At 39.6% G+C, this 21,126-nt stretch overlaps 1 protein-coding gene across 5 annotated transcripts in view; it reads left to right on the forward strand.

Moving 5' to 3' along the window:
• Nucleotides 1–19,569, forward strand: part of SECISBP2 (SECIS binding protein 2) — a 23,183-nt gene extending 3,614 nt beyond the window's left edge. For 3 of the 5 annotated variants that reach the window (XM_027892154.1, XM_027892485.1, XM_027892402.1), the window contains 15 exons: nucleotides 1,308–1,437; nucleotides 1,848–2,002; nucleotides 3,152–3,239; nucleotides 5,516–5,640; nucleotides 6,169–6,327; nucleotides 8,742–8,846; nucleotides 9,785–9,904; nucleotides 11,072–11,204; nucleotides 13,816–13,985; nucleotides 14,750–14,888; nucleotides 15,321–15,450; nucleotides 17,158–17,378; nucleotides 18,066–18,220; nucleotides 18,646–18,847; nucleotides 19,457–19,569. In XM_027892154.1, the coding sequence (XP_027747955.1) occupies nucleotides 1,308–1,437; nucleotides 1,848–2,002; nucleotides 3,152–3,239; nucleotides 5,516–5,640; nucleotides 6,169–6,327; nucleotides 8,742–8,846; nucleotides 9,785–9,904; nucleotides 11,072–11,204; nucleotides 13,816–13,985; nucleotides 14,750–14,888; nucleotides 15,321–15,450; nucleotides 17,158–17,378; nucleotides 18,066–18,220; nucleotides 18,646–18,847; nucleotides 19,457–19,566 (2,142 nt within the window). In that variant the 3' untranslated portion in view covers nucleotides 19,567–19,569. The remainder of the gene's footprint in view (nucleotides 1–1,307; nucleotides 1,438–1,847; nucleotides 2,003–3,151; nucleotides 3,240–5,515; nucleotides 5,641–6,168; nucleotides 6,328–8,741; nucleotides 8,847–9,784; nucleotides 9,905–11,071; nucleotides 11,205–13,815; nucleotides 13,986–14,749; nucleotides 14,889–15,320; nucleotides 15,451–17,157; nucleotides 17,379–18,065; nucleotides 18,221–18,645; nucleotides 18,848–19,456) is intronic. The other 2 variants (XM_027892320.1, XM_027892237.1) reach the window with 2 other exon arrangements.
• Nucleotides 19,570–21,126: the final 1,557 nt, after the last annotated feature.

Below are 21,126 nucleotides of genomic sequence, written 5' to 3' on the forward strand. Positions count from 1 at the left end.
AATGGCATGTAAAGAGGATGATAATGTGCCCACGTTCAGCTTACCAAAAGTTCATGGAATTCTACACTTCAAATTAATACAGTTTTTCATGCAGCATTTTTGGAACATGAGAGGAATTTAATTATTTTGTTGTTTTTTTTTTTTCTCAGCAAGCAGCATCTAAGGGAGAAAAGAAGGCCATTCATTTGGGAACTGTGCTTTCCATTGTTCACTATATTTGGGCTTGGGGGAAGAGGGGAAGGGCTGTTTTTGAGTCTAATGGCAGCTTCCATGAACCTGAGTTAAGAGGGAGAGCTGTGTGACTGCTAAATGATCAGAGCACCTGTTGAAGGATATCTAGAACTTACTATAGGTAGAAGATTTAAAACAAAAATATTAATTCTGTGATCTTATAGTGGCTTGGGCTAAGCTGTGTGCTGTCTGACAGTCTTTGTCGTTGTTCCCTGTCATTTTTTTTTTTTTTTTGTGAACTTAAGAGAAATGATTGATCTTTGCAGCTTTGAATTAATTTGATCACGTCTCCCAGCGCTTTAGCAGTTTGGCTTTAATGATCAAGAAATGCCTTGTTCTCACACTCAGAAAAATAATTCTGCGGCCAGACCTACTTTGAATTTAGTCCACCATCCTGTAATCAGAAGGTTAAACCACTTGTCTGGACTGGTGTAGTATAGTCTGCATAGATGCAAGCCTAGTGTGTATTCCTTGCTTGCCATACCGATTCCTACACCCAGCTCTGCCAAACTGTGATTCTTGAAGAATCACAAGGCTTTGGTGACTGTACAGTGTAAGTGAATGTGTGTCCTTTGCAGGGATACATGTGTCTTTTCTAGCTGCTTTGTCTGCTCCAAGATTTTTGGATGCTGTGACGTCAGTCTCATGAAGTTTCTTTCTGTAATATGTAATTTAGTCAAAAGATTGGCAAGCTTTTAGGATTTTAGGCCTGTTCTCGAAGAAGCTCAGTTTTAGAAAATCGGATTGGATGATTTAATACGAAACAATTTTAAATTATTGTAAATGCTCTGATTAATGGGGTCTTAAAAGTGCAGTCATGTAGAAGTTACCCATCTAGCTTGAGCTGTAAGTGCTAAAAATGGCACAGTGAACAAGATAGATGAAATTAAATAACACATCTCTAACTGGCTGTTCCTATTTTTATTGGTTATTTGTGGTAATGGTACACTAACTATGTTGTGTTAATTTGGTGGTCAAGCTCTAGGTGGAGAAATGGTTAACTGTAACTCAGGGCAAACTTGCTGACTTTACAAAGTTAAACCAAAATCAACTAAATATCTCACAAATACTTGCAGCAGAGGAGATCCAAAGAAAGTGAGAAAAAACTGGACAAGAAAAGGCATGATGGAAGTGACTCTTCAGTCAGAATTATGAACAGGACTTCATTCCCAACTCCTGCATGCAGCAGAGATTCCGTGAAGCCAGGTACAAACCTGTTTTTTGGTTAGAAGTTCACAGGATAGATGTTAAAATGCTTGTGCTGTAGCCTGCAGTTTGTGATCATGTCTCTAAACCTAGAATAGTTAAAGAAAAAGGTACCTTTTCTGTGTGACTGTTTATGAGAGTGGTGACTTAGGTCTTTTGCTGGTTGAACAAATTACAATAAACTGATTCAAAATATTTCAAAAAACGAGCACCTGAATTTACAGTTTCTTGTTGAGTCAGTGTTGTGTATACACTGGTTATAATTTTTGTGGTTTTTTTATTTAATATTTAATATGAGCTGTGTGTCCTCAAGATGATTCCTGTATTTATTTTAATTAGTGTGCTGCAAAACATACCTGGAAATGATCACAAGCAAGTTTAATTACTTGGACTTTACATGCTTTATTCAGACAGGTTCAATAAAACTACAAACAAGAAGTCAACTCAAACTCCAAAACCAGAGCCTCTTCCTGTACCCACGTTTGAAGCTAGCATTCTGGATTTCCACAAGTCACAGAGTCTGGGAAGCAGTGAAACACTGAATGTACAGCACAAAAGTGCACCAGTAAGTTCAGTGGGAAGTAGCACTGCCTGCCTTAGCCAGCCTCAGCTTCTCTCTTGCTGAGTACAAAGGTTAGCCAGTGCTTTCGTGTTGCAGAACTCATGAGAATAAAACTTGCCTGAAGTGCAGGCGCTTCTGAATGCGAGTATTTTGTGTTCAGTGTGATGGTTTAAGACCTAGTTAAGTGCCTTGCAAGCAAGGAGTTTCAGAGCTAGAGGCTCTCAGGTTTTGTTTTGTAGGTGGTGGTGTCAGTGCTTGCTGTCTCTCACCCTTTCTTACTATTCTTTCTTTGTCTGTGCTGCCAGTAGATAGAGGAAAGCCAGGTAGAATGTAGATTGGTCCTGCTGTAGGTCTAAACTTCTAGATTGCCTACACAGACCACATATATTCCTGAACTTTCTTAGCAGCTTATTGTTTTCTCTTTCACCTGGAAATAGTAGGTAAGCAGTCACTTACACAGTAAGTAACAGATGTAAGAAAAAAAAAACAAGTCTTCATTGTTGTCCTTAATTGCTTTGTGCTAAAGGATAAAAATAAGAAAATGAATTCCAGAAGGAGAAAAAAAAACATTGTTGAGATGTAGGGATTTAACTTTGTTCTTCTTGATTTCCTTGCTTCCTTGTTTGTTAGTAAATAAAATACTGATGATATACAACAGTATGTCATACGTACTGAATCAGAGTTTTCAGCAGTGATAAACAATAATTTTGAAGGACCCAAAAAGATTAATATTTCCAGTGCCTCTGAGTAGGAAACTGCCTGTGATGGAAAAAAGACCTTTTTGATACCCCTGAAGTTTCCTTTCTCATTACTTATTTGAGTTTTATGATGGACTTTGTTTCAAGTGTGCTAAAAACATCAAAATATTGTATTGTTTGTTGTTAGATCATGTTTGGATGCTTTTGTAAAATGCAGAAGGCACCTCTTCTCAGCAGTGAGGAGACATCTGCTTATATTTTGTAATGCTGGAGGGTTGAAATGATGATTCCACTAAGAAAATCAACAAAAGGCTACAAAATTTTCTACACCTTCTTCTGTGGATGGGTGGAGGGTTTTTTAATTTATGGTGGGGTGGTTTTTTTGTGTGTTTAGCTCTGTTTAGGTTAGTGATTTTAATCCTACTTTAATGATACCTGATTATCTGTTTTACAGGAAAATACTTCTGCAGGGAACAAAGCTTCATCAAGAACTTTAGATGAAACAAGAGCCCATTTAATTCCCTCTTCATTTGATGGTAGAGGTAGGTGCTCCAAATGCAAAATCATTTGCCTGTATTTTTTACTGCTTGCATCTCATCAGTTTGGAAAACTAAAGTGTTCTGAGGAGCTGTGGATGTGTGAAGTAAAAAAAAAAAAAAAAAAAAATTAAAGAGCAAGTTCATTACAACAAAAAAAAAAAAAAAAAGCCCAAACAGATTAAGCTGGATCACTTTCTTTCAAATGAGATGACCACTTACTGCTCGTTGTTGCTCATGGATTTCATCAGCTGAATCATTGTAGAATCGTTTATTTTGGAAGAGACTATAATCCTAACACTGCCATGTCCCTAAGTGCCAAGTTTCCACATGTTTTAAATACCCCCAGGAGTGGTGACTCTTCCAATGCTTGATAACCCTTTTGGTGAAAAAAAATTTCTCAATATCCAATATAAATTTGCCTTGGTGCAACTTGAGGCTTTTTCTTGCTCGTTACGTGGGAGAAGAGGCAGAACCCCACCTCTGCAACCTCCTTTCAGGTGGTTGTAGAGAGTTGTGTAGTCTCTGCTGAGTCTCCTCCACTCCAGGATGAACAACCCCAGCTTCCTCTCAAGGCTTGTGCTCCAGACCCTTCCCCAGCTCTGTTGCCCTTCTCCGGACATGCTCAAACACCTTCAATGTCCCTCCTGAGCTGAGGGGCCCAGAGCTGGGCACAGCACTCGAGCTGTGGCCTCACCAGCGACGAGTACAGGGGGACAATCACTGCTCTGGCCACACTATTGCTGATACAAGCCAGGATTCCGCTGGCCTTTCTGGCCACCTGGGCACACTGCTGGCTCATGTTCAGCTGCTGCTGACCAGCACACCCAGGTCCTTTTTGTGGGCAGCTTTCCAGACACTCTGCCCCCAGCGGAATCGTGTGCAGAAGGTTCTGTTCGCCTCCTCTCTCTTGGAGGCATCAGTTGCAATAAGTATTGGATTATCTTAAGTGCCTCTCACTGGATTTCTGTGTGTATAAGGGCATGCACCAGTCTGGACAGTTTAGTCCTTATCTTCCCACTGACTTCAGTAAAGATTCAGAAAGGACAGGTTAATCTGCTGGCATGTCTTGAAGGGCCCTCTAAAGATAAAGGTATTTCAGAAACTTTAAAGTCATGTGATAATGGATTTTTTTTTGTCACATACTATTCTCAATTCCTGAGAATTGTCCTGTCCCTGAGAATAAAGTAGCAGTTTCTGGTGGGTTGACCTTGGCAGGCAGGCAAGCAAACTCCTACCCAGCCACTCTCTGAGGGATGGGGGGAGAAGATAAGAGAAAAAAGCTTGTGAACCAAGATAAGGGCAGGGAGGTTGCTTGCCAGACACTCATCACAAGCAAAGCAGACTCAACTTGGTAGAGGTTAATTTATTACCAATTAAAAAGAGGGTCAGACGATGAGAAGCAAAAACAACTAAAAACCCTTTTCTCCCACCCTTTCTTCTTCCTAACACCGAAGTGACATGGGGACACAGGGCCCACTCTCTGAACTTCTTCCTCTGCAAGGGCTCAGCTGCCTTTCCATGCTGTGCACTGTGGGCTGCAGGGGAATCTCTGCTGCAGCACCTGGGGCACCTCCTCCCCCTCCTACTGCGCTGACCTTGCTGTCTGTTTTCTTATCTCGTTCTCTCTCCCAACTGCTGCACAGTGTTTTTTTACTCGTTCTTAAGGGTGTTCTCACACAGGCACTGCCAGCATGGCTGATGGGCTCTGCTGGGGCTGGCAGTGTCACCATCTGTGGGTGGCAGCGTCCATCTCCTCACAGAGGCTCCCTCCAGCCTCCCCCTGCCACCAAAACCTTGCCATCTAAATTCATTGAGCTGTTTAATTGCTCTGTGGAAGTTTTTCTTATTCTTCAAGAGAAGTTTAGATTGCGTTCTGCATTTGTTGTGTGTTAGGAATATTTACAAAATTGATTATGTCTGAGTTCTTTCAAGACTTGGATATCTCTGAGTCGGTAGTGGGTTACATTCTTGCACACTGAAACACTTGAGGAAGTATAGTGTAGTTAGTACAATAGACTTCCAAATATTATTTAATTGTGATTCTGTATATATAGCATTGGAAAGTATATGGATTAGCTGCAACTGAGAAAAGCTTTCTGAAGAAATAAAATGTGTGTCTTGTTTCAGTCTTTCCTCAGGAGGAATATGGCTCTGCTGTATTTGCTAGGCCTTGGTTAATTCACTAATGGTCCTTTTTGTTTTGAATATTTGAGAAATATTTTTGAGATGTCTTTGTGTGTCTTTTCTTTTTCCAACAACGTTTCCTGAAGCGCCTGCAGATGGCTCTGCTCAGCCACGTGTGTCTTGGGCAGGGATACTTTCACAGCCCCCAAAGAAAATTATTTCATCACCAGCATCTGAAGGTCTTTCCAGAGGCAAAGGGAAGGAGGATAGTGAGCCAAAGGTACTTGAGAATTCTCTTATCTCAACTAATTTCTGTAACTGTCATTGGGTCTCTTTACTGACCTTTTTTCCCCTAGGCTCAGTACGTTGTCCACTTCTAATGTAGCTTTTACGAGATAGTATAAAGGCACTTTGGTCTTATTAGAATTTTTCTTGTAGTGGAAAAGAATCACAGAATGTAAAAAAGACAGTGCTGCTGAACAAAAACTGCATTCTTTTCAAATTCTTGATCCTCAGATTGAGACATGAAACATAGAACTCTTGCCTTATGTGGCTTGATATTTCCTAATGAAATCTCAGTAGTCCCAGTGTGTTCTGATAACAATGCAATGTCCTTTAAATGAGGAATCATTGCAGTAGCTGTGAATTTCTAAGAGATCTTGAATTTTTTTTGTCCACCTAATGTCCTAGCCTGCACTGATTAAAATACCTTTTTGTTGTGTAAGTATAATCACTTGCGTGTATTTTGGTAGGTGATACTGAAAAAAAATACATTTCTAAAGGTCATGCCTCATGACTGTTTTTTCAGCAGTCAGAAACAAAAAATGATGCTAGTGAAACTGAGCCTGAAGAAGGTTCAGAAAAGAAGAAAAAAAAGAAGAAAAAGAAGAAAAAAACAAAGTTACCCACTGATGTAGAGAGACCACAAAGTGAATCTACTACAATACAGGAACCACCGAAGATTGAGGTACAGTGAAGAGGTTTTCATTGCTGTTCTTTTAAGTGTGTGAGTGTATTGGAAGATGAGATGATAACTCAGCTTTGCAGAGATTTAAGTTTGAAACCAGTTTGTAGAGGATGTTACAGGTTTATTTCAGTTGCAGTGTTTGTCAGAGGCTACTGGTAGGAAGCTGTTGTGCTTTTCCAATGGGCCACCTGTTCAGTGAGCACACAGGAGTGCAGAGGAGAGTTGGCAAATTTGGAGTGGTGCACAGCAGATAACAAAGGTCAAATTTCCTAAATTAAAACTATTCTGAAGCAATTGTTGCACAGGGGTTGGGGAACATACTGAGTCCTGCAGTGTGCCACAGTTTTAAAGAATGTGATACCAGTATTACAATTGTGACTCTCTCACATCTGGAAGCAATTTCAGTGTAACTCAGCTGACACTGCTTACATTTCTGGCTGCTAATTCCAGTTTTTTTCCAACTTCATATACCTGTAATATGCGTATTAGCATTTTGATGCTTTTGTGTATCAGTATGGCAAAAGCATTAGACTCTCCCACGTTAGGGAATTGTTGTATGGTCCGTGGTTTAACAGTGCTTCCTTGAAGGCCTAATATGGTTCAGCATGAAATGACAGCATAAAGAAGCCTTCCTAGCTGGCTTCTCCTCTGTGTGTTTTAACTTGGCACGTGAAACAGTTTCACTGTGTGGTTCCTTGTCCTGGAATGGCACAAGAAGTGACTGTTAACAGACCTCTTTATTAGAGAATCAGGATTGGAATCAAAGATCAGCAGGTTCGTTCTTGGTTTTGCCCTGTGCTGCCACACAGTGCCTGGCCTATGAATGGCAGAAGTCATGGAAAGTAGTAGGATGGTAAATGGGACTATTAAATAAAAAATTGGAAAAAAAAATGGCATAGAGTCATGGAACAGGAGACACACATTGCACTGGGATCCGTGATGTGGCAGTGGGGGAGTGTTTTCAGACCCTCCTGGTTTGCTGGCAGTGCCTGTCTCCTCATCAGTTTGAGAAGTGGGTGAGATGCTTGAATGGGGCTCTTGAACTAGTAAGGCACGAAAGGATCTTACACACGGAGCTGCTGAGCACCCAGGAGGTCTGAGAAGGTTCTGCTGTGGGCAGCAACTCACCAGAGCAATATGTGGGATTGCCTGCTAGTCTGTACAAGTCAGGCATTTATAGCATCAGTGATACACTTGGGGAAAGGGAATCCTGGGTTTTTGATACACAGCGATAGGCCCTGAACTTGATACTTTCCTTGAAGAATAAAATGTTGAAGCTGCTGTTGATAATGGGGGTAGTGCTGTTAGTAGTGGTCAGACATGCAAACAGTGCTGGGAATTATTAGGAAATAAAAAGGAAAATGGATTATGGCAGTACAGAATTTCAGGGCATGTCTGATCTAAACATAGCGTGGATTTTGTTTTCTTGTGTTCCTCTCACTCCTTAAAAAATACGCATTTGAACTAAAAAAAGATAGACGAAGGGCTCCAAAAAGAATCAAAGGTATGAAGCACTTTCTGTGGGAGGCAAGACTGAATAAATTAGGATGTCTCAGGATGTTAAATAGTTGGCTAACTGGGAATCTGACAAGGAAATAAAAAGGGAATTATTTGGCCTTTCTCCTAATTTTGTTTGATGTCCTCTGGCTCTTACAGGTGATAAGAGCCAATATAGGGAAGTGTAATGTCTCACCAAGTGCTAGATTTGTTATTCATTTTGCTACAGGGTGCTGCAAATGCCAGAAATTGATTTGCCTTTAAGAAGCAATTTGACAGAGTGAAGTAAAAATTTATTCTAGTGGGGGCTGTTAAAATCTGAAGGTACTGTGTGTGGTTGCAGGTGTCCCTAAGGTGGAAGAGCGTGCCTGTGAAATATTTTTCTCTTTCTTGCATATGACTGAGATAGTGGATATAAGGTGAACCGTGTAGAGCAAGCTCCAGCCTGTCTGCGCTTGGTTAATCCAGATTCTGCATAATGTGTCCTCTGCCGATAAAACTTACTCTTCTGTGTTCTTCACCACTCGCATGTTTAAGGCAGACTTGCACAGCTGGAGACTGTACTGGAAGAAGAGGGAAGTTGTTTGCAAGGCTGTTAAACAATTTGAAGAACACTCCTTTAGGTGTCATTTACCTCTGATTGTTTTTATCAGCTGATAACAATAACAGGCTGCTGTTGGGAGCATTTCTCCTATAAGCTTTCTCAGCCCTGAATTAGCTGCTGCACAGAAGACTTTTGTAGTGCTCATCATAGTTGGTGGCAGTGCAGCTTGGCTTCTGAATTTTTGTAGCATGAAACAAATCAGGATTAATGTTTGATAAGCAGGGGGAAAATCATTTGAATGTAGAAGAACCAGTTTTGAAAATATGGGCTTGGTTGTTATCTTACGAAATCATCTTTTGATTGATTTGTGTAGGATGTTGAGGAGTTTCCTGATCTGACAGCTGCTTCTGATAGGAGAAACAGGGTAGGATCTCAGAAATCATCCTTCTTTACTCCTGCAGTCAGAAAGCAGTCTGAAGTAAGTACCCTTGCACCATTATGTGAATCAATGTCAATTATGAATCCAAGATGTTTGCTTGGGGTTTTTTTGTTTTACATGAGTGAAATAAATCCCCAAGAATTTCAAAATTCATTCAATAGGGGAATGAATCCTAAGCATAAACCACAAGGATTGAAAATAATAACATAAATAATAAAGGTGAAATTCCATGGTTTTGTTTCTTTGAAATTAGTTTTGCTGCTAAAAATGTTTGTCCTTGGCTTTGTTTCCCTGTGATTATTAGTGGTTTAAAAAAAAAAAAAAAACCCAAGCCACATTGTCTGCTTTGTTTGAGGCAGTAAAGTGCATTGAGAGGGAGGAGTGAGTAGCAAAAGGCACAGTGATTGCTCAAAAAAGATTTGTTATAAAAAAAAGTGCTATACAGACGCACACCTCAGATGAAAGCAACCCCTTAGCTTTGCAGACATAAGTGGGATATAACCTCTCAAAGCTTGCATGAAGAGACACATGATCATCAGGCCATTCATACTTCTGTAACAAATACTTGAAGATGTAGCTGCCTTGCTAGTTTTTTTCTTCCATATCTTGGGTAGGGGCTAAATACAAGTGTGGTTAAGTAGTGTGGTGGCTGAAAAATGATCACATTTCTAGAAGGCCACGTAGGGTCTTCTCTCTTCCAGGCTGAACGACCCCAGCTCTCTACACCTTTTATGACAGAAGAGGTGTTGCAGCCCTCTGACCGTTTCTGTGGCCCCCCTCTGGCCCTGCTCTAACAGGTCCATGTCTTTCTTGTTCTGGGAGCCCCAGAACTGGACACACAGCTGCAGAGCAGGGAGAGAGAATCTCATCTCTCAATCTGCTGACCACACCTCTTTTTACCCAGACCGTGTGTCTTTGAATATGTTTTTAAATATTTTTCTCTTCCTCCCTGTCACTCCTGTCTCTGAATCTGAAAGATCCGTATCCCTGAAGAGCCTTGTGATGCTCAGTCTCCCTCACTGGATGAAACTCCCAAGGTGGACGGACTGTCAGGGAAGCAAGGTTCATCTTCTGTGTTAGAAAGAAAGAAAATGCAGGTAAATGAATTCGTCTTTGAAAAGAAGTTTACAGCTCAAAATGACAAGGGAAATTAACCTGTTTAAACATAAGACTATGTCCAAGCTCATTTGGGATTGTGTTCATACTTTGAGATAAGCGATGAGGTTTCCTTGATCAGAAGCACTTAGTGGTAGTAATTGCTAACACTGAGTTTGTGATCCTGAGTTTAGGGAAAAATGCAAACTTTTCATTAATGTCTGTGAGTTTTTCAGATGTCAGGAATCTTTCTCTCACCTGCCTTACTGGACTGTGTCATAAATTCCGGTCCAAACCGATTGTCTTAAGGAGCTGGGAACCTGTTAAAAGGGGTTCTCACAGATTAAGGCAAGGAGGCAGGGAGGGAAATCCCCTTATTTTGGGGCAAGGAAGAGAAATAGGGAGTAACAGTGAGGCCAGAAAGTAGTTCCATATTGGTCAGTAGGTTCTGGCACGGCTCTGATGCAAGGTGAGATCCCAGATTAAGATTTAGAAGGTCACATTCTGTAACCTGGTATTAAAAGAAACTATAACGAATTGATCCTCCTGGATAAGACTTCTGAAAGTGCAGTATCTGATAGTCTCTTCCTTAGCATATTTTGCTGTGGTAGTTTACTCTTTTGTAGTCTTTTCTAGACTGTTCATTTGTAACCTGTGTCTGTTCTGAATCATTAAATATGAAACACAGCTTTTGCCTTCCCTTCAAAGCAGACAGATCAGTGCTTATTAGGAGGTGGTGCAAAGATAATGACCTCTCTCTTAAATAACTCATTGAAGATAATGATTTATTTATGTTGCAGTCACATGCCCTGGAAGACTCAGTGGTTTTTCCGTACTGTTAACAAAAGTCTAAATTCTGATAAGCCTTTTATCTTTTTCAGAGATAGATGGCAGTCTGACCCAAGTGGGAGCCTGACATAAAACACTTCTTTTATTGAAGACTTAATACTTCTATGCTTTGTTGCAGTAGCTATTGAGAAGTTAATTGAACTGTTTCTGATTTTTTATGTTTTTGACACTGAAGTTGATTTGTGCTTAAAGATCATTGAATCAAGTTAAAAATTTAAAAGCATTACGGATAAAGATGTTGGAGTGTATATACACCATAGAAAATAAGTCTTTGCATTCTGAAATGGAAAGCATGACTAATTGACACTGAACTCATTTAGGAAACATCCAAGAGCAGTGGTAAGAAGAGTCAGATTCCTGTGCAACTGGATTTGGGTGGCATGCTGGCAGTCTTGGAGCAGAAGCAGCAAACAGAGAAGTTGAAGCAGTCTTCTAAACCTGTGGTGTTTTCAGGTATTGGTTACTGTGAAATTTCTTTCAACTCTGGTTGTTTTTTAAGTATTCAGACATTAAATGTAGTCTGATTTCTGATCTGAAATAATCTCTCAATATCCAGGCAGGAGCAGAATTCATCAGATACAAAAGAAAATGAAGGTTCTTAAAAAAAAAAAATTAAAAAAGCCTGGCAATCTGAATTGTTTGGAGGAAGACTTGTGAAAGGAGAAATTTTCAGGACAGAGATTTGTACAGGAATACCTTCCGCAAATATGAGACATGATTGAAATGTTGCTTTGACAGAAGTACCAATGTTGGTGGAGGGTTTTGCTCTGTCTGTGTGTTTCTGTTCTGATCTGAACCTGCAGGAAGGGGCTGCACAGTAACAAAGGCTTTCTTAACCTCTGATCCTAGAAATCCTAGAGCTGTAACTTGAGTGAAAAAGCTCCTTTGCAAGCACAGGGAGTGTTATGTTATGTGGGAGTCAGGCAGACCAAGCCAAAGTATGTTCTGACATACCTGATAACTCTGAAATAATTTCTGTTAACAGTGTGCTAGGTTTTGGTAACGGAAAGAATTTTTCAGTCCTTCTCGATGCATAAGCAGGAGCAGAAACAAATAGCCCAGTCTTCTTCATTATAGGTCCAAATCTAATCTTGGCAGTGCTGGTATAGTATATTTCTCGGAAGGAACCATGATGTTTGCTAGAATTTGATGGTGATGAAATTTCTCTCCTAATTGCAGCAAAGCATTCTTTTAGAAATTATTTCAGAAAAGACCTAATCACAAGTGACTCCATCTTGCAATACTTATTTAAAAGCTCATTTAAAAGCTGTCACATTCAGAAGCTCAAAATATTAAGAATTGATGAGATTTTCCTTCACTAAGTGAAAGAACTTGTAATATGCTTTTTAATTATTTTTTTTTTCAGTTGATTTTTTTTCTTTTGGTCCATTTGAGTAACTCAGTGCTGCAGAGGTGCTAATAACCATTTTTTTTTCAATAAAATTATACAGTGTTTGGATTGATGAGTAGATAGATGGTGGAGGACAAAGGTGTGGCTCAAAATACCTGTTTTCTAATGTTAAATTTCCTGTGTCTGAATCTGTTGCAGAAGAGAAATTTGATGTGTCGTGTTTGTATCCTGGAAGTATAAGGCAGATGCTACTTCAGCTTTATAGTTCCTTATTCCTTCAGTACACCCATTAAATTGGTGTGTACCAAAATATAACTTTGGTTTGTGGAGTGGCATTGTGCTGACCTCTGTAATCAGAAGAGGACAGTAAACAAGAAGAGCAAGGAGTGTGACCCCAGACAGTTTTTTTGATTTTTTTTCTAATCCCCCTTACTACTTCATGTGATAAATAATATCTGTGAAAGCCATCAAGTTCAGGAGTATGAGAACTGTGAACTAGAAATGATAATGTACACAGTGAAGGAAATATCACGTGTCTGCAGGATGTGTGCTTATGTATTTCCTCAAATCCAGCTTCAGTTACTGTGGTCACCTGTGCTGCACAACAGTCTTGGCAGTGTTTTCTTAATTTGCCTTTGATACACAGAGCCAAAAAAAAAAAAAAAAAAAAAAAAAAAAAAAAAAAAAAAAAAAAAAAAAAAAAAAAAAAAAAAAAAAAAAAAAAAAAAAAAAAAAAAAAGTTGTCACGTAGCAGTTTTATGAAGTAAACTGCTCATGGCACTACTGCTTGTGGTGTTGGAGGATCAGCATATAAATACTGTGGAATGAAGATGACTTAAGACAAGCTGCCAGAATATTTGGGTGTTTTTTGGGGCAGAGAGGTTGCCTGAGTCAGAAACGTGTCAGGCTCGTTCCACTGATACTTACGTCATCTTCTTCATTGACTTGCTAATGTGAACTGGTTTATACTGCAGGTAACTGAAGTTTGACAAAGTACTCTCACAGTAATTCCTACTGATGGTGAAGGGACAGTAGTTTTTAGGGTATGAGGCTGTGGTTGGGAAGATCCAGATTTGTGCAGTCATTTAAAGCTTCTGTGCTCTAAACCCCTTGATAAAAATAAAAGAAACACAGACACCTTCTGAGAGCTGTGTGGGTTAAGCAAAAGAGACGTGGCTGTAGCTTTCCATTGCTCCTTACTCCTGTGCAGAGGAACCTCATCCAACTTCAGCTTAAGGTGTAACAAATGGCATGTGTAAGGGCTCAAGGTTATTTACAGCAGGTAAGTCTAAAATCTGTAATACTGCTACCCAGTGTTTGTCTTAACACAGTACAGAATCTGTGGAGGAGGAAATGCCTTTACTGTGAAACGTGGAGATGCCTGGAGGTTCACTAAAGCAGTATGGCATGATGTTGAAGGTAGCCTGGAGTGCAGTGTTCTATCAGATTCTGCTTCTGGGAGTTCAGGGGCTGAGGCTGTGATTTTAGGGGTAAAATAAAAGTAAAGGGCACACCAGTCTTCTGGGAGGAGTATCTTTTTAAAGCAGCATCGTTTCATGACGCTGGATTGCCTGTAAATGTTCCTAATAGCAGCACAACACAAATTTAAAACGTGTATACCAGCCCCTAAACTTGAAGTTGGATTCTAGTTGAGGGATTTGTTGCAGTTGCAGTCTGATGCACACTTTTTCTTTTTGTTTTTTTAAATCTCAGTTGGTGGTGCCATACCACTGCTTTCAAAGGAGCCTGCTACGGCCACAAAAACTCACCGGTCAAACCAAGCAAAGATGCCTCATAACCCTTTGGACTCCAGTGCTCCCTTGGTAAAGAAAGGGAAACAGAGAGAAGTACCTAAAGCAAAGAGACCAACACCTCTTAAAAGGGTCTGCATATTTTTTTACCTTAATTAGTAAAAGTATGGGGTAATGTGAGCTCAGTACTACTTTGAGAGTGTGTTAAGCCCTCTTGTATGGAGATCTGCATCTCAGTGTCCACTTACCTGAATCCAGTTTCAGCTTTGCTTGGTTTCAGAAAGGGGAGGGGCTCGGGGGAGAAGAGGGTGGTCTTGCTAACAGCATATACAAACTCCCCAAAAATATACTTTCTCACTTAAATCAACTGGGAGCTGAAAAGTGCCACTAGCAAAGTGTCCACACATCACTGGTACAGTGGGACATGCAAAGAAGTATTAGCTTGTTTTGGCAAATATATACTTATTTGCTGGACCGGGGAGAATGGATCAGAGACAAGTGTTTGATGTTTCTGTGCTCTTCCAAGCCAGAACTTCACCTGACTCTGCAGCAACTAGGTTTAGGCCCATCTGGTGATTTCTCTTGTATCTTCTCTCTTTGCCCATTCATGTTGCTTTCTGTCACATCTTCTGTACAGTGAATTTTTTAAACTCTACTTCTGCCATGTAGTTTATCCCTAGTAAATATTTTCTCCAGCCTGACACTGGCAATCAAGGGAGAAGTCCTTTTCTGCTTAAATTTAGGAAATATCTTTCCTTCTTTTTATGTGCAAATAGAGAAAAAAAAGTTGCAAGCCTTAGATGCCAGTGCTTAATCCCTTTGTAAATATGTGGGAAGAGTAATGCTTTGTTATCTCTGTGACTTCGAATTGATTTGGTTTTGATATATACTTCTAGATCATTCTGAAAGAAAGAGAACAAAGAAAGCAGCAGCACCTGTTAGAACAGAAAGCAGCACCAAAAGATGAAGACAACGTTTGTCAGTCTGCAGAAAATATTACTGGAAACGAAACACTTCTACAGGATAGTCAAGCAGGTATCTTTCAAGAGAAGCTGTAGTTCAGTACGTGGCTGAAAATTTGAGAGTGAGCACATTTAGTACTTTTGGAAATTCATACCAAATACTACCAAAATGAAAGCTGTAACTTCAGAGAATTTCTTAAGATTAATCTCAGACTTATCTTGACTTTAAACTGGGCCAAACCTCACAGTCAATGTAATTGAGTAACAGGAATTCTGATTACAGTTTCACACTTCTCCACCTGCTGGCTTTATGGTGTGTTGTAATGAGAGTTCCCACGTGCCTCTGGCAATAAATGAAATTTGAAATGAGAAAAAAAAAAACAAACCCTTTTGAGATAATTGTGACTCCCCCATATATTTTTGGCAGATTAATCTCTTCATGAGATTACCACATATCTTTCTGGTCTGTCTTTTCATTGAAGTATCATCTTCATTTACTTGTTAGCTCTTCCTGTAACACAAGCTTCTGAAGGGCTTCTGGAGAACACGGGGATCAAGGAATCTAAAGAAGGTTCAGTGACTTCAAAGCAGCTAACCCCCAGCCTTCCAAAAATCCACAGCAGGAACTTTAGAGAGTAAGTATGGGTTGCGTTGATGTCTGATTTTGCACAGTACCACCAATATGGCATTTTTTAAACAAGGTAGTTCAGCTGGGTCCTCTGCAACACCAACTGGAGTTCGGACTGAAGGCTCTGAACTATTTTCTTTCAGTTTTTTCTGTAAGCTGACACACAAAGAAATGATATGCAGAGAAAAGCATTGTAATTCTCACTTGAAAATGTATGTTCCTTGAAGGAACAGAAATGCTAGAAAATCATTAGAGGCTAAGGGAGGAAAAGAAGCTTCTGTTAAGGTGTAAGTACTTTATTTTAAATAACAGAGTAACAGCTTAAGTAATAAGGTGCACTGCTTTATTTCCTAAATTCTTTTTTTAGTGAGTAGTTTTGTTTCATGCTACCAGATCAAATGGCAAAAAAGTAAAGAATGTGACTAACCAGAAAACACTTTCATATTGTGGCAGAGAAATAAAAGGAATATTTATGACTTATTATGTATAAACACTTTTGGTTTTGTGTGATACTACATGCATACATGTTTCTTTATAAAATAAGAAGTCATCACTATATGTGAAGAGGTCAGAGATCCAGTCATGACAGCTTAAAACAGTTACTTGAGGAAATCAGTTTCTTAAGTTTTAGTTCTCCTCTCACAAAGGCATCACTGCATCTGATAGCAGTGGTTAATAGTGATGCAGCCATTCTTTCTGGGTTAACTCTAATTTAACTTTTAGTTGCCATAACAGTTACCTTAATTTGTGTCTATGCAGCAGTGTTTTACTAAGAGCACTGTTTGGGTTGAGCATGTACAGCACAACTCAGTCTTACCTATTACAGGATGTAGAACATTCAGGTTAGGGTATTTTCTGTCTCTAGATTAGATTTTTAGTGGTTTCAGTAGATCTGTCTTCAAGACTTACTGAAATCAACAGGAAATAGTAAGTAAAAACTCTTCTAACTTAAAAAAAATCTGAAATAATTGTGTCTCTAAGGTCCAGGATAGATGTGGTGATCTCATAATCTTATGTGACTGTGCCACTTGCCATCTTTCAGTTGACTATGCAGTTGACATATCTTTAGTTTTTCTCTTTTCATATTCCCCTTTATTGAAAAATTCTTTGTGTAACAGGTGGGGTGGGGGGAAATAATTTATAACTCTGATCTTTCCTAGAGAGTTCTAGAAGGTTTGACATCAGTTTTTATGCTTTTGTTATGAGCAGCACAAAGCTGTAGGGTGATAAGAGAAGCGGGGTGAAAGACATGAACGTAGGGGAGGAGGAATTTGATCCAGTTTTCCATGTCTGTTACATGTAGCCTTGAATTTGTAGAAATAAATTAGAATTTCATACTCGGGTTATGTCAAAATAAATGCCCTCAGAAAAATGCTTCAGTAGAAAAAGATATGCACACCTCTATCTACTGGTATAAAAATATATGTCTTTATATTGTACATTTGTGTATTTTGAATGTAGTGTGATAGGGGAGCCAGATAACACAAGTAACAAAACTTCCTCTTTAGTTCTCAGACACTGAAAAAAATCTTAAGTAAATTTTTGTTCACATATATATAATAAGTGTGTTTGGAGCAGAAGTAGAAAAAAAAAAAAAAAGCAAAGACAGAGAATAGAAGTTACAATTTATATTTTACATATTTAACATATTACACATTTATATATTACACATTAATTTTAGGGGATTTAACATTTCATTGATCCTTTCTTCCAGTTACTGCAGCCAGGTGCTTAGTAAAGAAGTTGACAGTTGTGTGACAGATCTTTTAAAGGAACTGGTTCGTTTCCAAGACCGCTTGTATCAGAAAGACCCAGTAAAGGCCAAGATAAAACGCAGGCTGGTGATGGGTCTTAGAGAAGTTCTGAAACATCTGAAGCTGAAGAAGCTGAAGTGTGTCATCATCTCTCCTAACTGTGAAAAGATTCAGTCAAAGGGTAAATAAGTTCTTAAAAAAAAAAAAACATAACTGTTAAATGAAATAAATGTAATAAGACCAGACTCGGCGTACTGGCAGTTGTTACTGAGAGGATTTATTTGAGTAGCCTCTGAAATCCAGCTGTGTGAAGCTGCCTGCCTTGTTCAGATTGTGCAGCTGAAGTGTAAGCTGAGTCAAGACTGTCTGGGATGGGAGGAGTTATCTGAGACTTCAGGTCTCTCTAAGTTCCTGATTTGCAATATCGCTGCACTGGAGATTGCACGGCTGAGAAGATCCAGAGGTTGCTCTGCCACCATGAGGCATCCTACTGTGTCAGTCTCTTGTAGGCCACAGGGTGACAATAAATGGTTAGTGACAGTTTGCTTAAAAGTTATTGTAATTATTGGGATTAATTTAATTGCTGTAATTGTTACCATTTAAATAACTTCTTAGCAGCTGGGTCCTTTTTTTGATTCTAGATTAGACTGTAATACAAATACAGCACAATATGGAATAGCAGCAGTCTAAGGATAGTGCTAACTAAGAATTAAGAAAAAAAAATGTTAAGTTCTCCTCTAAAAATGGAGACCCAGCGCTGCTATTGAGATCCCTGCGTTTTTCCCTGTAAAGTGTAATTTCAGATATTTTGTGCCGTGTTTCAGCAGTACGGTTCTTCAGTCCCAATACAGTTTATTGTCTGTTCCAGGTGGGCTGGATGACACCCTGCACAACATTATTGACTGTGCCTGTGAGCAGAACATCCCCTTTGTCTTCGCCCTGAACCGCAAGGCCCTGGGCCGGTGCGTGAACAAAGCAGTGCCCGTGAGTGTGGTGGGGATCTTCAGCTACGATGGGGCTCAGGTGAGCAGAAATGGGGCCAGTTCATGGGTTTGTTGGGCTTTATTTTTTTTAACGTGGGAGATGGAAATACTCTTGATTTTTAAGCTTTTTGTTTGTTTCCTTTGCTTTTGCACACTCTTTCATCACAGGTCGTAGAGAAACTGGTTTCCAAAGTACAGCCGGTCAGCACTGCTTAAAAAAAATACTTTTGCCATCTCTTCCCAACATCCTCTTAATCTCTCTCTCAAGTTGTTGTTGGCTTTTTTTTCAGGATAACTGGTGGTTTTATAAATGCTTATAAACAATGTGTTTTTCATGTCCTCATACGTACTTAACTGCTCAGCTTTTATGTATGAAAATAAATGTTCTAAATAAGGAATATTAATTGCAGATTTTTAACACTTACTGTATGATTTAAACTCTGCTAATATTTTATATTGCTACAGGACCATTTTCACAGAATGGTACAGCTGACAACAGAGGCCAGGAAGGCCTACAAAGATATGATAGCAGCTTTAGAAGAAGAAGCTAAAGGAGGACTGCGAGAAACCCAGCCCAGCCTCTTAACACCTGAATCTAGAAAAAATGGCTTATCAGAAACTGGTACAACATCTTCCAAGGACTCCGATGAGGATGTACCAAATTATAGTGAGTATTTACTGATTTGTCTTTTGTTCCATTTGCATTCCTAGTGCTCTTCAATCCTGCAGTTTTCAAATGAGACCTGACACTAGTCGTTACTAAGGGGGGGGGGGGGGTGTCTGCTTTTCTGTTATTTGCCTTCAGAGATTTCCTCTCTGAAATCCACTGATGGCAGGCAGTACTCACTGTTTTGTTCAAGGAGATCTAACAGAGCTCCTTACTGTATTTGTTAAAAAATCCTCTTGAGATTCCTTCTAGAAGTGCATATTCTGTAACTATGGTTTGAAATGCATCTTCCTGTCCATGAGCGTTCTCTTCTAGAAACGCTTTCCCCCAGCTGGAACCGCCTTCAGAGTGGATCCCACCACTGCTAAACTCTTCTTTCATGCATCTCCTGATGCTGCATGGTATAAAGGCCAACATGCCTGTGTGTCCATTTATCTCAGCACTTATTTTGAAGAGGGAGTAGAGAATCAATTTTGACTTTTCATTTTTAAGTTCTTCCTCAAACATTATACGGTAACGTGTTTGTTGTGTTTTTGTTTTCTTGTCTGTTTTTTGTCTTTTTGTTTTGTTTTGTTGTTGTTGTTGTTGTTGTTTTCCAATATTCCCTAGTTAAAGTCTGGAAGAGAAAACTTGAAGAAGAATACAACCCATATGCACTGGAACTGGAAAAGAGTGCAACTGCTGACATGGCGATAGTGAATTTGGAAGAGCATCAGTAAATCCAGATCTATGATTGATTCTATGATCTAATTCTGTTGGGGATATATTTTTTTTTTTCTGTTAGACCTCTAGGAAGAAGGTAGCAAAATAACAGAATTTTAAGAAATATCTGAAGTTAATTAACCAAGTAAACTGTTCTGAATCCCATTAAGCACTGGAGCACATGAGGCACTGGTTAATGTTTTCATGTTCTATGTGTTTGGCTGATTACTATAGCAGATGCAACAGCAAATTGTTTTAGCCCCAAACCACTTGAAATGGCTTGGCATACTTTAATGGACTACCTTTTTTTTTTTTTTTTTTTTTTGGTGATACAAGATACCAAAAGCATCTGATAGAAAAATAACTTTCTATGGGAAGAGATTCCTTGAGCCAGAAAGCTGGGGCTTGAGAGGAGTTATCCTTAATTTTTGAGTCTTGTTTAAAGAACTTCGGCTGTTATTTGATTGTGGGTTTCTTCTCGAGCACAAGTGCTGTGAGGAGAGGCTGAGGGAGCTGGGGTTGTTTAGCCTGGAGAAGAGGAGGCTCAGGGGAGACCTCAGCACTCTCTGCAACTCCCTGACAGGAGGCTGTAGCCAGGTGGGGTTGGTCTCTTCTCCCAGACAATCAGCAGCAGGACAAGAGGGCACGGGCTTAAGCTCTGCCAGGGCAGGTTTCGGTTGGATAGTAGAAAGAAGTTCTTTACAGAGAGAGTGATCAGGCATTGGAATGGGCTGTCCAGAGAGCTGGTGGATTCTCCATCCCTGGAGGTGTTTAAGATGAGGCTGGATGTGGCATCAGTGCCATGATCTGGTAACCACAGTGGGGTTGGATCAAGGGTTGGAGTTGATGATCTCGGAGGTCTCTTCCAACCCAGTTAATTCTTTGATTCTGTGATTCTTAGTTTTTTCTTCTAAATAAATAAGCCTGCTCAGATGGACAGGCTGGCGTCAATGTCACTTCCTTCAAGTCAGCAAGAGCTTAATTTGGGGCAGGCAGCTTGAGTGAAACTAAGGAAGGGCATGATGAAAGAGATCCCAAGAGATTCTGTGTCTTGTTCCTTTGGGCTCACACATCAGGTGTAAAGGAGAAAGCACAGACTACAAAGGTCTGAAATTCCTGAAGTAAATACGCTCTGTTTAGACATTTTATAAATTTGATGTTTCTGTTGCTGCTGAGACTAGTTTATAATAGATCTGCTTTTAAGTCAGAGTATACTGAAGGACAGCAAATGTGCCAGCCTGCTATCCTGTCTGTACCCGCTCCTTCCTGAGACTCCTCATTCCTTCAGTTTGGGGTTGTGCTGGTATATATATATATATATATATATATATGATAAGAGTTTTTCAGCAATCTCAGTTTGTATCTAAATAGGGAAAATTTATACCTTGTAAGAAATAAAAGTTTGTATACTAGAGGAAATAAAATTTTAAAAACCAAAATGTGCTTAACAGTAGTGATGGAGTATTCTAGTGGGAACGGCCTGTATAAATACTGTTGTGTGCAAGTTGTAGCTGTTAGGAGGACAAGCCTAAAGGAAGTAATTGGAGGGATGGACATGTAGCTTCTGTCAGCTCTTC

The sequence above is a fragment of the Empidonax traillii genome, unplaced genomic scaffold (genome assembly GCF_003031625.1).
Source record: "Empidonax traillii isolate 1590-97213 ecotype Southwest subspecies unplaced genomic scaffold, ASM303162v1 scaffold2:size4533513, whole genome shotgun sequence".
NCBI lineage: Eukaryota > Metazoa > Chordata > Aves > Passeriformes > Tyrannidae > Empidonax > Empidonax traillii.